This window comes from Rana temporaria, chromosome 2, assembly GCF_905171775.1.
Source record: "Rana temporaria chromosome 2, aRanTem1.1, whole genome shotgun sequence".
Lineage (NCBI taxonomy): Eukaryota > Metazoa > Chordata > Amphibia > Anura > Ranidae > Rana > Rana temporaria.
The window spans coordinates 482,482,680-482,498,907 of NC_053490.1; the positions used below are offsets into that span (position 1 = coordinate 482,482,680).

Below are 16,228 nucleotides of genomic sequence, written 5' to 3' on the forward strand. Positions count from 1 at the left end.
GCCGCTCGGCGTGCAGTCACTGGTCCCCGCTGTCTCCTGGGACTAGTGTGTTTCCCAGAAGACAGCTGGGGATTACGCAAAGGGTCGTGACTCCCGCGAGAGTCTATTCTCGGAAGTGGGTGCAAATACCTGTATTATACAGGTATCTGCACCCCCTCCCCCCTGAAAGGTGCCAAATGTGACACTGGAGGGGGGAGGGTTCCGAAAAGCAGAGGTTCACTTTTTGTGTGGACCTCTGCTTTAACCACTTGCTTACTGGGCACATAAACCCCCTTCGTGCCCAGGCGAAATTTCAGCTTCCGGCACTGCGTCGCTTTAACTGACATTTGCGCGGTCGTGCGACGTGGCTCCCAAACAAAATTGACGTCCTTTTTTCCCCACAAATAGAGCTTTAATTTGGTGGTATTTGATTGGTTTTTATTTTTGCGCTATAAACAAAAAAAGAGCGACAATTTAAAAAAAATATATATTTTTTTACTTGTTGCTATAATAAATATCACAATAAAAAAAAAAAAAAAAAAAAAAAATTCTCAGTTAAGGCCGATACGTATTTTTCGACGTATTTTTGTAAAAAAAAAAATATCGCAATAAGCGACTGGTTTGCGCAACAGTTATAGCGCCTACAAAATAGGGGACAGAATTATGTTGTTTTTTTTATTATTATTTTTTTTACTAGTAATGGCAGCGATCTGCGATTTTTATTGGGACTGCGATATTGCGACGGACGTATCGGACACTTTTGACACAAATTTGGGACCATTTACATTTATACAGCGATCAGTGCTATAAAAATGCACTAATTACTGTGTAAATGTGACTGGCAGTGAAGGGGTTAACGCTAGGGGGTGAGGAAGGGGTTAAATGTGTATCCTGGGTGTGTTCTAACTGTGTGGGGGGTGACTGGGGGAGGTGACCGATGCTGTGTCCCTATGTACAAGGGACACAGATCGGTCTCCTCTCCTCTGACAGCACGTGGAGCTCTGTGTTTACACACAGAGATCCACGTCCCTGCTGTGTTCCCGACGATCGCGTGTACCCGGCGGACATGGCGGCCGCCAGGTACACGCATCGGCTTCCCAGCGATGCGCCGGGACAGTGTTTACCCGCTGCCGCGCCCCCCAGAGGCGCGCATGGGTAATGCACTTTAAATGACGTCCAAAGACGTCCAGTTGGCACCTGAGAGCCGCGCTGTTGACGTCTTTTGTCAATAGCGCGGGTCTCAAGTGGTTAAGAAGACACAGATGAGAAAAAAACTGACAACCGTTTTAACTTCCCCACCCCTTTCAAAATAAAAATAAATAAAAAAGTTTTGGTTTGAGACATACTTTTTTTCTGTTTTGACTTGAGTGTACGGCCCCATACACACCATAGAATCCATCCGCAGATAAATCCCAGCAAATGGGTTTCAGCGGATAGATCCTATGGTGTGTACACGCCAGCGGATCTTTATCCGCGGATATATCTCCCCTGGGATGGATTCCAGCAGATCGGATATTCGCTGACATGCAGAACAAATCCATCTGCTGGAATCCATCCCAACGGATGGATCCGCTGGTCTGTACAGACTCACCGAATCCATCCGTCCGAAGGGATCCCCCGCATGCGTCGTAATGATTTGACGCATGCGTGGAATTCCTTATATGACAGCGTCGCGCACGTCGCCGCGTCATAATCGCGGCGACGGCGCGACACGTCATCGCAAGAGGATTTCGGCGCGGATTTAAATGCGATGGTGTGTACACACCATCGCATGAAAATCCGCCGAAATCCACGAGAGGATTTATCTGCGGAAACGGTCCGCTGGACCGTATTCGCGGATAAATTCTATCGTGTGTATGGGGCCTACCACGTGTCTCAGGGTAGCAATAATGAACATTAGCCTGATGCAGTTGACTGAAATATAAGTAATATTTTAGAAAATAATATACATTCTTTGATATCAGAATAAAGAACTTTAGGATTTGTGTTATTGCATACTGATGTTCTATTGTACAGAATGCAATGATAAACACGTCTTCTTTCCAGATTTAGAAAACAATAAAGAGACCTTTCTTCAGGTGCATCTCCAGGCCCAGCCTCAATCTCCGCCTGCTCTGGTGATTTATCACATTTTTCCTTCTTTGTTTTATCGGCAAACAATTTGTCACCATAAATCAATCAATAAACAAATCTTGGAGCAAGCTGTGCTTAATCACCGTAACCTTTGTAAATGAATGTGCAGTTTTTGGATGGTCCGAGGTCAGAGACCCCAAGGCAAGGAGTAGACAAGGAATGGGACTTCAGCTAAAAACTTGGAATGCTGAACCAGACAGAAGATGAGCAGATCCATCTTTGTATCTGGCAAGTTCAGCAAATCTCATCTTTTTGTTGGCCAACCACAAGTTCTCAATTCACCTTTGATTGCAGACAGGGCCGGCCTTAGGTGTTCAGGCGCCCTGTGCAAGCTAATCCTGTGGCGCCCCCCCCCCCCCCCCATCTTCACCCCTCGCCCCCTGGTCACCTAAACATACACTAATGCCTCGTTTCCACTGAGCGGATCGGTTCGGTACGGTTCGGTTCGGTACGCTATTTTGGGTGTTTCCATTATGAAAGTGTGCCATAAAACCGAACCGTACCGGACCATTCTGGGTCCTGCTTCAGATGTGGGGCCATAGGAAATGGAACGGTTCCATTAGGGCGGAGATGCAATACATTCCACTGATTGGTGGACACGCTAGGCATTTTTTCTAAATCCTGTATGGTCCCGGACGGTCCGATTTGCAGTGAAAACGCTCACGAGAATAGACCTGTCCATTCTAAACCGTTCCAAATTTACTGACCCGAACCGATCCGCTCAGTGGAAACGAGGCAAAAGAGGTCCCTTATATCCTCTTCCCCTTTTGTGCGTAGGCTGGCTATAAAAAGTAAATACTTTTTCTTTTTTCTTTTTATCTGAAAAAGTAGATGCATGCAGGGCCAGGGGCTCAGTGTGACTTACCTTTCGGTGGACGGTGCGGCTTTGCATTTAAAAACGTTTTTGGGCTTTCCGGAGCAGTGCCGGCGCAGTGTGCCTGTCGAGGCCGGCAGCAGCCATTTTTTTTTCAGGTGCCGCAGCTGATGCCTTGCTCTTCACCCAGTCCTAGGGCAGGGGGGACCTGGCAGCTCCTGCTGCTGTGACTTGTAGGAGGCGGACTCCTGTGATGATCATGTGAGTAACTGACTGCGACTCACATTCTGCAAGTTGTGATGGCCGCACGGCGCCCCTGGTGCCCATGGCGCCCTGTGCGGCTGCACAGCTCGCACACCCCAAAGGCCGGCCCTGACTTTCCCGAGCAGTGCCGGCGCAGTGTGCCTGTCGAGGCCGGCAGCAGCCATTTTTTTTTCAGGTGCCGCAGCTGATGCGTTGCTCTTCACCCAGTCCCAGGGCAGGGGGACCTGGCAGCTCCTGCTGCTGTGACTTGTAGGAGGCGGACTCCTGTGATGATCATGTGAGTAACTGACTGCGACTCACATTCTGCAAGTTGTGATGGCCGCACCGCGCCCCTGGTGCCCATGGCGCCCTGTGCGGCTGCACAGCTCGCACACCCTAAAGGCTGGCCCTGATTGCAGATGTGTTTGGTCTGCAGAGGATTATGCAATCTCTGAATCCAGGAAAATGGATCTGGGTTAATCTACCTGGCAGTACATTAGGTTTCAGCTTTGCAAGAACAATACCTTCCCTAAGCCTCCCTCCAAACCAACCCTACCTGTAATCCTAAACGTCTGATTAAAGGGGTTGTAAAGGTTTTTTTTTTATTTTCAAAATAGGTTCCTTTAAGCTAGTGCATTGTTGGTTCACTTACCTTTTCCTTTCATTTCCCTTCTAAATGTTTTATTTCTTTGTCTGAATATCTCACTTCCTGTTTCTTCTCAGTAAGCTTGCCCCCATCATTCGAGTTGTTCTGGCTGGGGTTAGTCAGCATGCTCGCCCCCTCCCTTGGGACTACATCCCTGCGGGGACACAGCGTCTCCCCGTATGGCTAGTGCAATGCATGAATCTATCCATAAGTCATAGAGCGGGGTGGCTGGAGAGAGGGGGCGGCGCCCGTGCGCCCTTAATGGACACACTGCCACCCCTCTTTAGCCTCCTGCGCGTCTATCTTTACCATAGATCGCTAGGATAAAGTGACATCACTTTCTCCTAGTGCTCTATGATAGAGATATACACTCGCCGTCATTATCCGCTGCCTGACCCGCAACAGGGTAAGCCCCGGGCAGTGGCAGCATTTGATGGGGCATAGTGACAGCATTTGATGGGGCAGAGTGGCACTATTTGATGGGCACAGTGGCAACATTTGATGGGGCACAGTGGCAGAACTTGATGGGCACAGTGGCAGCTTTTGATGGCACAGCGGCGGCGTTTGATGGTCACAGTGGCAGCATTTGATGGGCACAGTGGCAGCGTTTAACGGCACAGTGGCTGCATTTTATGGGCACAGTGGCTGCAATTGATGGGCACAGTGGCTGTGTTTGATGGCACAGTGGCTGCAATTGATGGGCACAGTGGCATTTGATGACATAGTGGCTGCATTTGATGGGCACAGTGGCTGTGTTTGATAGGCAGAGTGGCTGCATTTGATGGGCAGAGTGGCTGCGTTTGATGGGCACATTGAGGCAGCATTTTATGGGGGGTTTTTTTTCATAAATGTTCAGTTTGTTTGCGGCCCCCCCAAAAAATTTGGAGCAACAGCCGCAACTGGAATAGAGTGACAGTTTCCATTGTCAGATGGTCATTAGGGTGGCTGTGTCTGTGTGGCTGTGTGTATTTTGTTTTTTTTGCTGCCTTAGGCAAGACTAGACCATGAACACTAATTGGGCCTTTTTGGGAGGTTTTAGAATTCTTTCACTCCGTTCTATATGTAGAATCATTTTATAAACCTTTTTAATCTTCTCATTATTTCAGAGAAATAAAATGATATAGTATTTTTAGGGAATAATTTCTGAATTGGAATACTGTATTGTTCTCTCTTTAAAGTGCCATTTGATCCATGTATTGGTGTGTAGTTCTACATAGCTAACTGAGACATTGCAGCCACTTCAGGATGGGGTCAATGTATCGCCTGCAAGCTTTTCCATGCTGATGCTGCAGCACTGTCACAATATTTACATCAACACATTGATGCTGACAAATCTCAGCATGCAAAAAAGAAAGGACATTGTAGAGAACTGTACAATAAAAATAAATAAAAAAACATCAAATCTCCATGGAGAAAACCTAGGACTGTCCTCAGATATTGAATACAGTACAGTGGGCGATCACATTACACTTATTTCTCAATAACTGTCCCAAAATCTCCTGCAATGACAATAAATATCTAGTTCTTTCTGACAAAATTTGACCTGCAAAGCCCTTGCCTTAAATTGTGGCGCTGTGCTGCGGCGGGAGATCAAACACTCAGCTTCTTGACTGCAAATCTCTAGTGTAGAAGTTCTCATTAAAATTAATGTGACTCCTAGAAGGCGATCAATCGCTGACCCTAGTCATGTGACTGAGCAATGATCCCAGGTATCCCTAATCTTATTCCATCTCTGTCCCCAATTCTGATTTGCAATGCTGAGATTTTAGGGGGCTTATTATAAATATATATATATATATAACCCTGACATTTGGCTCTTCTATTGGTTGGGGTTTAGTGGTTGGCCCAGGGGCATGGGGTGAATGCCTATTGTGTAGAAATATAAGGCACAGACCTCATTTGTGGGGTGTCTAGATAGTTTTAGATGATTGAGTGGATCAAGCCTGATGGGTGACCCTAGGGAATCTTTGGTAAAATCAATGAAGGTGAATGTGTAGAAAGGATTGGTGCCTAACAACCCAACATTGACTGTATTAACAATAAGGTGAATGTGAATGAGACCTGGATTTCCCATGAGAAAGGGGAATTTGGAAGATGGGAAAACTGCAGAAAAATAGGCTAAATTAGGTAAATGTACAGGCAACTTGGTTTTTAAAGAGGAAACCTACCCTTCGCCTAATAATTACAACAAAGGCACCTCTAAAATGTTTAACCACTTAAGCCCTGTTAAGACCGTTATGCAGCTTAACCACTTGAATACCGGCCGCATGTAAAATGACGGCTTCACAGTGGCTCTGAAAACTCAACAGGACGTCAATTGACGTCCTGGATTCCTCCAGCCACTGGGGGGCGCGTCCCCGAGATGCCGATGCGCGTGCCTGGCGGTCGCGATGTCCGCCAGGCACCCACGATCAGCAGTGACAGAGCAGGGACGTGGAGCTCTGTGTGTAAACACAGAGCTCCACGTCCTGTCAGGGGACAGAGGAGACCGATCTGTGTCTCTTGTACATAGGGACACAGATCGGTCACCTCCCCCAGTCACCCCCCTTCCCCCACAGTTAGAACACACCTAGGCTACACATTTAACCCCTTCCTCACCCCCTAGTGTTAACCCCTTCAATGCCAGTCACATTTATACAGTAATTAGTGCATATTTATAGCACTGATCGCAGTATAAATGTGAATGGCGCCAAAAATGTGTCAAAAGTGTCCGATGTGTCCGCCATAACGTCGCAGTCCCAATAAAAAAATCGCAGATCGCCGCCATTACTAGTAAAAAAAATAAAAAAAATAAAAAAAATAATAATAATAATAATAATAATAATAATTCTGTCCCATATTTTGTAAGCGCTTATTGCGATTTTTTTTTTTTTTTATTATTTTCTTTTTTTTTACCAAAAATATGTAGAAGAATACGTATCGACCTAAATTGAGAAAAAAAATTTTGGAAAAAAAAAAGTTGGCTATTTATTATAGCAACAAGTAAAAAATATTGAATTTTTTTTCAAAATTGTTGCTTTTTTTGTTTTATAGCGCAAAAAAAAAAAAAAACGCAGAGGTGATCAAATACCAACAAAAGAAAGCTCTATTTGTGGGGAAAAAAGGACGCCAATTTTGTTTGGGAGCCACGTCGCACGACCGCGCAATTGTCAGTTAAAGCGAAGCAGTGCCGGAAGCTGAAATTTCACCTGGTCAGGAGGGGGGTATATGTGCCCGGTATGGAAGTGGTTAAAGACCAGGGGGGAGATTCAGATAGAGATACAACGGCGTATCTCCTGAAACGCCGAATACGGATGGACGTCATTTACGTTCACGACGAAACCAATGAGAGCAATGCACGCTGGGAAATTTAGCCGGCGGCGCATGCGCATTTAAATCGGCACGGCGACGCGCCTGATTTAAATACTACACTCCCCCTAGCCGCGGAATTTGAATTCCGCCGGGGGATTTACGATCCGCCGGCGCAAGTTTCGAGGTAAGTGCTTTCTGAATACTGCACTAGCCTCTCAATTTTGTGCCGGCGGATTGTAAATCAGATAGATTACGCGGATATAAAGATCCGCTAATCTATCTGAATCTAGCCCCAGGACACTTTTTGCGATTCGGCACTGCGTCAATTTAACTGACAATTGCGCGGTCGTGCGACATGGCTCCCAAACAAAATTGGCGTCCTTTTTTTCCCCACAAATAGAGCTTTCTTTTGGTGGTATTTGATCACCTCTGCATTTTTTTTTTTGCGCTATAAACAAAAATAGAGCGACAATTTAGAAAAAAATGCAATATTTTTTACTTTTTGCTATAATACATATCCCCCAAAAAAATATAAAAAAATGTTTTTTTTCCCCTCTGTTTAGGCCGATACGTATTCTTCTACATATCTGTGGTAAAAAAAAATTGCAACAAGCGTTTATTGATTGGTTTGTGCAAAATTCATAGCGTCTACAAAATAGGTGATCATTTTATTGCATTTTTACTAGTAATGGCGGCAATCAGCGATTTTTATCGTGACTGCGACTTTATGGCGGACACATCGAACACTTTTGACTCTATTTTGGGACCATTGGGCCAGATTCACGAACGAGTTACGCTGGCGTATGTATTTATACACCGCGTAATTTAAAAGTTGCGCCGTCGTATCTCTGCATGGTATTCTGGGAACAAGATACGCCTGAAATATGGCTTCAGCCGGCCGACGTAAGTCTTAGTACGCCGTCGTATCTAGGGTGCATATTTACGCTGGCCGCTAGGGGCGCTTCCATAGATTTACGCATTGAATATGTAAATGAGCTAGATACGCCGATTCACGAACGTACTTGCGCCCGCTACGCAGTTTACGTAAGGCTTACGTTCCGTTGTAAAGTTACCCCTGCTATATGAGGCGTAGGTAATGCAAAGTTTGGACGTCGGAACAAGCGTATCTTTTTACGTTGTTTACGTAAGTCGTACGTGAATGGGGCTGTGCGTAGGTTACGTTCACGTCACAGGCATTGAGCCGGCGTATATTATGGAGTAAATTCGACGTGATACTGAGCATGCGCGCGCATGCGCCGTTCGTTAGGAGCGTCATTTACGTGGGGTCACGATTGATTTCCATACAACACGCCCCCTACCAGCCTACTTTGAATTACGCGGGCTTACGCCGGCCCATTTACGCTACGCCGCCGCAACTTACGGAGCAAGTGCTTTGTGAATACTGCACTTGCCTGTCTAAGTTGCGGCGGCATTCTGTGCATGAAGGTAAAAAAAATAAAACTTCTGTGTGCAGCTTCCCCAAGACTTTCCCTAACACATACCTGAGCTTGATCCCAAGCCAGAAATGTGCACAAGAGCAGGACTTAGGGTGGCGGGGGCCCCTGGGCTTGAGTGTTGATTGAGGGGCCCCCTGGAGCTGAGAAGCTGATCGAAGTTGTTGAGCAGGGGGGCGATCAGAGTTGATGAGAGGGGGGGGGCTGCCGCCGATCGAAGCTGCTCGAAGTTGTTGAGCGGGGGGTGAAGTGGACTTCTTACCTCTTCATCAGCAGCGGCATGGCTCTTCCTGGTTCCTCCTCCCGGGCACCCCCTATTGGGCAGGGCCCATGGGCTTGAGCCCAGTCAAGCCCAATGGTAAGACCGACCCTGCTGCTATTGGGCAGGGCCCATGGGCTTGGGCCCAGTCAAGCCCAATGGTAAGACCGGCCCTGCTGCTGCCAGTGAGTGGGGCTCGGGAGTATATTTTATATCACTTTAAAGCTGAACTCTAGGAATTAGACCCCTTTCACACTGAAGTGGTTTGCAAGCGATACTGCGCAAAATATAGCGCCTGCAAACCGACCCTAAACAGCCATTGCTGTACCTGTACACACTATACATACACACAGAATACACATACACACACTGAAAAGGTACTGAAGAGCGAGGGCAGCTATAATCTTGGGATTTTTTTTAAAACACAGATATTTACATACTGTCCCTGGTTTAACTGAGGCTGGCAACCCTGATGGGGCCCCCTAGTGGCATGGGGCCCTCGGGCAGTGCCCAAGTGCCCAAATGGCCAGTCCGCCCCTGCCAGGGACAGTATGTAAAAATCTGTGTTTTTTTGTAATCCCCAGATTATAGCTGCCCTGCCTCTCGAGTACCGTTTTAGTGTGTGTGTATATTCTGTGTGTATGTATAGTGTGTGTGTGTGTGTGTGTGTGTGTGTGTGTGTATACTGTGTGTGTATATTGTGTGTCTGTGTCAGGGTTGCCAACTTTCAGTAAATTTACAAACAGTTTGTAAAATCTGTACTTTTTGCATCTGTCCTTGAATGTCCATTACGGACATGTAGGCTACATATCCGTAATTGACATTCATGGACAGATGCAACAATTATGGATTTTACAAACTGTTTGTAAATGTACTAAAAGTCGGCAACCCTGGTCTGTGTGTGTATACTGTGTATGTATACCGAATGTGTGTGTGTATACTGTGTATGTATACCGTATGTGTGTGTATACTGTGTATGCATACCGTATGTGTGTATACTGTGTATGTATACCGTATGTGTGCGTATACTGTGTATGTATACCGTATGTGTGTGTATACTGTGTATGTATACCGTGTGTGTGTGTGTGTATACTGTGTATGCATACCGTATGTGTGTGTATACTGTGTATGTATACCGTATGTGTGTATACTGTGTATGTATACCGTATGTGTGTGTATACTGTGTATGTATACCGTATGTGTGTGTGTGTATACTGTGTATGCATACCGTATGTGTGTGTATACTGTGTATGTATACCGTATGTGTGTATACTGTGTATGTATACCGTATGTGTGTGTGTATACCGTATGTGTGTGTGTATACTGTGTATGCATACCGTATGTGTGTGTATACTGTGTATGTATACCATATGTGTGTGTATACTGTGTATGCATACCGTATGTGTGTGTATAGTGTATGTTTACCGCATGTGTGTGTATACTGTGTATGTATACCGCATGTGTGTATACTGTGTATGCATACCGCATGTGTGTGTATACCATATGTGTGTGTATACTGTGTATGCATACCGTATGTGTGTGTATACTGTGTATGTATACCGTATGTTTGTGTATACTGTGTATGTATACCGTATGTGTGTGTGTATACCGTATGTGTGTGTATACTGTGTATGCATACCATATGTGTGTGTATACTGTGTATGCATACCGTATGTGTGTGTATACTGTGTATGTATACCGTATGTTTGTGTATACTGTGTATGTATACCATATGTGCGTGTATACTGTGTATGTATACCGTATGTGTGTGTATACTGTGTATGTATACCGTATGTGTGTGTATACTGTGTATGTATACCGTATGTGTGTGTATACTGTGTATGTATACCGTATGTGTGTATACTGTGTATGCATACCGTATGTGTGTGTATACTGTGTATGTATACCGTATGTGTGTGTATACTGTGTATGTATACCGTATGTGTGTGTATACTGTGTATGTATACCGTATGTGTGTATACTGTGTATGCATACCGTATGTGTGTGTATACTGTGTATGCATACCGTATGTGTGTGTATACTGTGTATGTATACCGTATGTGTGTGTGTATACTGTGTATGTATACCATATGTGTGTGTGCATATTGTGTATGCATACCATATGTGTGTGTGCATACTGTGTGGCCCCATTATCTATCTTGTTTTTTTTTAATCCCCAGATTATAGCTGCCCTGCCTCTCGAGTACCGTTTTAGTGTGTGTGTGTATATTCTGTGTGTATGTATAGTGTGTGTGTGTGTGTGTATACTGTGTGTGTATATTGTGTGTCTGTGTCAGGGTTGCCAACTTTCAGTAAATTTACAAACAGTTTGTAAAATCTGTACTTTTTGCATCTGTCCTTGAATGCCCATTACAGACATGTAGGCTACATATCCGTAATTGACATTCATGGACAGATGCAACAATTATGGATTTTACAAACTGTTTGTAAATGTACTAAAAGTCGGCAACCCTGGTCTGTGTGTGTATACTGTGTATGTATACCGAATGTGTGTGTGTATACTGTGTATGTATACCGTATGTGTGTGTATACTGTGTATGCATACCGTATGTGTGTATACTGTGTATGTATACCGTATGTGTGCGTATACTGTGTATGTATACCGTATGTGTGTGTATACTGTGTATGTATACCGTATGTGTGTGTGTGTATACTGTGTATGCATACCGTATGTGTGTGTATACTGTGTATGTATACCGTATGTGTGTATACTGTGTATGTATACCGTATGTGTGTGTATACTGTGTATGTATACCGTATGTGTGTGTGTGTATACTGTGTATGCATACCGTATGTGTGTGTATAATGTGTATGTATACCGTATGTGTGTATACTGTGTATGTATACCGTATGTGTGTGTGTATACCGTATGTGTGTGTGTGTGTATACTGTGTATGCATACCGTATGTGTGTGTATTCTGTGTATGTATACCATATGTGTGTGTATACTGTGTATGCATACCGTATGTGTGTGTATAGTGTATGTTTACCGCATGTGTGTGTATACTGTGTATGTATACCGCATGTGTGTGTATACTGTGTATGCATACCGTATGTGTGTGTATACCATATGTGTGTGTATACTGTGTATGCATACCGTATGTGTGTGTATACTGTGTATGTATACCGTATGTTTGTGTATACTGTGTATGTATACCGTATGTGTGTGTGTATACCGTATGTGTGTGTATACTGTGTATGCATACCGTATGTGTGTGTATACTGTGTATGCATACCGTATGTGTGTGTATACTGTGTATGTATACCGTATGTTTGTGTATACTGTGTATGTATACCATATGTGCGTGTATACTGTGTATGTATACCGTATGTGTGTGTATACTGTGTATGCATACCGTATGTGTGTGTATACTGTGTATGTATACCGTATGTTTGTGTATACTGTGTATGTATACCATATGTGTGTGTATACTGTGTATGTATACCGTATGTGTGTGTATACTGTGTATGCATACCGTATGTGTGTGTATACTGTGTATGTATACCGTATGTGTGTGTATACTGTGTATGTATACCGTATGTGTGTATACTGTGTATGTATACCATATGTGTGTGTGCATACTGTGTGGCCCCATAATCTATTGCCTATTGCCCAGGGACCCCATAATCTCCTGTTGCCCGGGGGCCCCATGAACTGTCCACCCCTTTTCCAGAATGATGTGCACTTGAATATTATGTGAAGAGCTGCATAATATTGATGCATAAAATTATGCACTGTATAAAATTAATAAATAGCTGTGATAAAGATAAATACGATTGTTCTGATAATAATGAATGTAGAAAAGGTGTTTGAGAACAGATAATAAGTGTAAAACATTATTGTGTCTGCTGTTTTCTGTTGGCATTGCACCTTTCCAACAGAATTTGATAATAAGTAGTAAAGAGTCAACTGTGTAAAATTACCTGAGTAATTGTAACAATGTATAATAATATTTAATAATGTATTACAATGTAGAATTAGAATGGAAGTTTTGTAGTGGCATCACTAGTGCGAGCAGCAGATGGCAGCAGCGAGCCTGAATGGAGGAATGTCAGAGCCTGAAGGTTTCCATGTGTAGCAAACAACAAAAGAGCAGAAGTGTAGGCGGCCCCTTTAAGCAGAGTTGCTGCCGCTGCATGCATCGCCTGTTTAGAATGAAATGGGGATCAGCTCCGGTGTGATCAGGAGACAGGAGGGAGAAGAAGGAGGCTGCAAACTTCACAGCAACTCCCCATCCCAAGAAGAAGAGTAAAAGACCCGGAGGACTCAGGATCCCTAACCATCCATCCATCCATCCAACTCCTGTCTTCAAGGATCTTCCAAAACTTCTATACGCATCAGAGCAGCGCAACTACGATGAGAGATGGAGAGCCATGCCTGGAATAAAGTAGCCTAGGTGGTCCAGTGCTAGGAGTCATCCAAAGGAGTAGTCGTCTTGTCTGGGCTGAGGATTATCTCGGGGTCCAGGTCACACCAGCCTTGGAGTTTTCTTCTAAGGAGTCCTAGCTGGTGACAAGGTCCGCACTCTACCCACCAGGAGGGTCAGGATCTGGACAGAAGGTCCGCACTCTACCCACCCAGGAGGGTCAGGATCTGGACAGAAGGTCCGCACTCTACCCACCCAGGAGGGTCAGGATCTGGACAGAAGGTCCGCACTCTACCCACCCAGGAGGGTCAGGATCTGGACAGAAGGTCCGCACTCTACCCACCCAGGAGGGTCAGGATCTGGACCTTCTGCAGACCACAAGTCATCTTCTGCTCCTCAACACCTTCTCGGCTCTGGGATTTAAACCTGCTCGCGGGAAAAGTCGCTTATATTAAGCTTGGCTGGATTTACTTTGGGGTTCTGCAAGAAGTTGTGTTGGATTTCCTGGGGATTGTATTCCATTATCTCGGGGTTGTCGGTGGCATGAGAGCAAAATGATTGGGGAGTTTGTTCACTTTTGTCTGCTCTGTGGAATTGTATGCATCACATCAGGTAAGGGGCCAGGGGGTGTGTGTGCAAAGTATTTGGGGTCTGCAGAGGTCCCTGTGGGCTTCCTGTGGAGGGACTGGTTTTCTTCTAGAAATAAACACATATAATTAGTATTTTTTTCCTACATAGATGTCTCTATTTTATAATAAAACCACTCTATCCCTTGTGTACCTACTCAAATGTCCATCATTTAGGATCAAATCCCTCTATCCCTTTTTCCTATGTTAATGTATATCATTTTAGAATCAGTTATCCCTCTTTTCCTACTAAGATGTCCCTCTTTTGGTGTCAAATCCCTTTTTCCTACTCAGATGTCCATCATTAAAAATTAAACCCATCTATCCTTCTCTTTCCTACACAGACATCCTCTTTTTAGGGTCAGACCCCCCTCCATCCTTTGCTTTCCTACTCAGATGTCACTCTTTTGGGGGTCAAATCCCTCTTTCCTAATCAGAAGTCTATCATGCCTCTCTTTCCTACTCATGTCCCTATATTAGAGTCAAACCCCTCCATCTTCTCTTTTATATTCAGATGTCCCTCTTTTGGTGTCAAATCCCTCTTTCCTACTCAGACGTCTATCATTACAAATTAATCCCCTCTATGCCACTCTTTCCTACTCATGTCCCTCTATCAGAGTCCAACCCCTTCATCTTCTCTTTTATATTCAGATGTCCCTCTTTTGGTGTCAAATCCCTCTTTTCTAATTAGATGTCCATCTTTTAAAATTAAACCATTCTATTCCTCTCTTTGCTATCAAGATATCTCTTTTTTTAGGGTCAACCCCCTCTATCCTTATCTCTCATACTCAGATGTCCCTCTTTTGGGGGTCAAATCCGTCTTTCCTACTCAGATGTCCCCCTTTTGGTGGTCAAATACTTCTTTCCTAGTCAGATGTCCCTCTTTTGGTGTCAAATCCCTCTTTTCTAATTAGATGTCCATCTTTTAAAATTAAACCCTTCTATTCCTCTCTTTGCTATCAAGACATCTCATTTTTAGGGTCAGCCCCCTCACCTACTCAGATGTCCCTCTTTTGGGGGGTCAAATACTTCTTTCCTTGTCAGATGTCCCACTTTGGTGGTCAAATACTTCTTTCCTAGTCAGATGTCCCACGTTTGGTGGTCAAATACTTCTTTCCTACTCAGATGTCCCTCTTTTGGGGGTCAAATACTTCTTTCCTAATCAGATGTCCCTCTTTTGGGGGTCGAATACTTCTTTCCTACTCAGATGTCACTCTTTTGAGGGTCAAATTCCTCTTTCCTACTCAGATGTCCATCATTAAAAATTAAACCCCTCTATGCCTCTCTTTCCTACTCATGTCCCTCTATCAGAGTCCAACCCCTCCATCTTCTCTTTTATATTCAGATGTCCCTGATTTGGTGTCAAATCCCTCTTTACTAATTAGATGTCCATCTTTTAAAATGAAACCCTTCTATTCCTCTCTTTTCTATCCAGACATCTCTTTTTTAGGGTCAACCCCCTCTACCCTTCTCTCTCCTACTCAGATGTCCCTCTTTTGGGGGAAAATCCCTCTTTCCTACTCAGAAGTCCCTCTTTTAGAATCAAACCCCTCTATCCTAATTTTCTTAGAAAAATGTCTCTATTTTAGGTCTGACCCAAATAACTGAGATATTTAACTGCCAAAAGTGTTTGTATTTTTCACTAAAGTTTACATACAATCCTTCAATCATGGCATCTGCTGTTTGTAAATACTAGCAGGAAGGAAAAACATTGCAAAACATAGGGGTGACTGGTTATTGTGTATGGTTAAAGGGTATGTCAACATATACAACAGCAATACATTTCTTTTATTGGCTTTGTTTTGGTCAGTTACCTATACCCGTAAAAGTGTGTTATTTTATTGGTTAGACAAGTAAGAAAAAAAATAGCTGTTCATTCAGACAGAAATCTTTTGCACTGATAACTTTCTGTGCTCTCTGCCTCTGGACTGTTGTCAGTTAGCATTGTACAATAGCCATCTCTGTGGACTACAAAACACCTATTTCTGTTATAGAGAAGAGAGGGAGATGTTGGGATCCTAAGATGACAATGTTACTCACTTTGGCTGTTGTCCTTGAACAGGAACTGACTTGATGGCATGATTACTAGGTTAGAATAAAGGAAAAACGTAAAAAAAAAAAAAAAAAACGAATGCAGCCACCACATCTAAGGACCGGAAGCTTCAGTACTATCAATAGTTGTTATTTGGTTTTAATATGATTTAAGTCTTCATGGTTTATGTATGTGATCTGCTACATGGTAATGGGGTGTCAGTTGCATACTTTTTTTGGTCAGGAAGGTGATCCTGTTATCCACCTTTGAAAGTTGGGATGTACAGTAGGTTAGTAGGCTATATAAAGAATTGTGGTTTTCTAGGGTCTATCAGATCTTATGAATAAAGATGTATGTGTAGAT

General features: G+C 43.9%; 2 protein-coding genes across 9 annotated transcripts in view; one reads left to right on the forward strand and one right to left on the reverse strand.

Annotated features, from left to right (window-relative positions):
- LOC120928744 (ribulose-phosphate 3-epimerase-like) overlaps positions 1–13,729 on the reverse strand; it is a 41,871-nt gene extending 28,142 nt beyond the window's left edge. The window contains exon 1 of the mRNA XM_040339734.1: positions 13,679–13,729. Coding sequence (XP_040195668.1) covers positions 13,679–13,729 — 51 coding nt within the window. The remainder of the gene's footprint in view (positions 1–13,678) is intronic.
- Positions 1–16,228, forward strand: part of ROBO1 (roundabout guidance receptor 1) — a 1,468,549-nt gene that overhangs the window by 939,180 nt on the left and 513,141 nt on the right. The window contains exon 1 of one of the 8 annotated variants that reach the window (XM_040338769.1): positions 12,954–13,819. The exons of the other annotated variants lie outside the window; for them this stretch is intronic. Coding sequence (XP_040194703.1) covers positions 13,762–13,819 — 58 coding nt within the window. The 5' untranslated portion in view covers positions 12,954–13,761. Of the gene's footprint in view, positions 1–12,953; positions 13,820–16,228 lie in introns of those variants that run through there. 8 annotated transcript variants of the gene reach the window in all.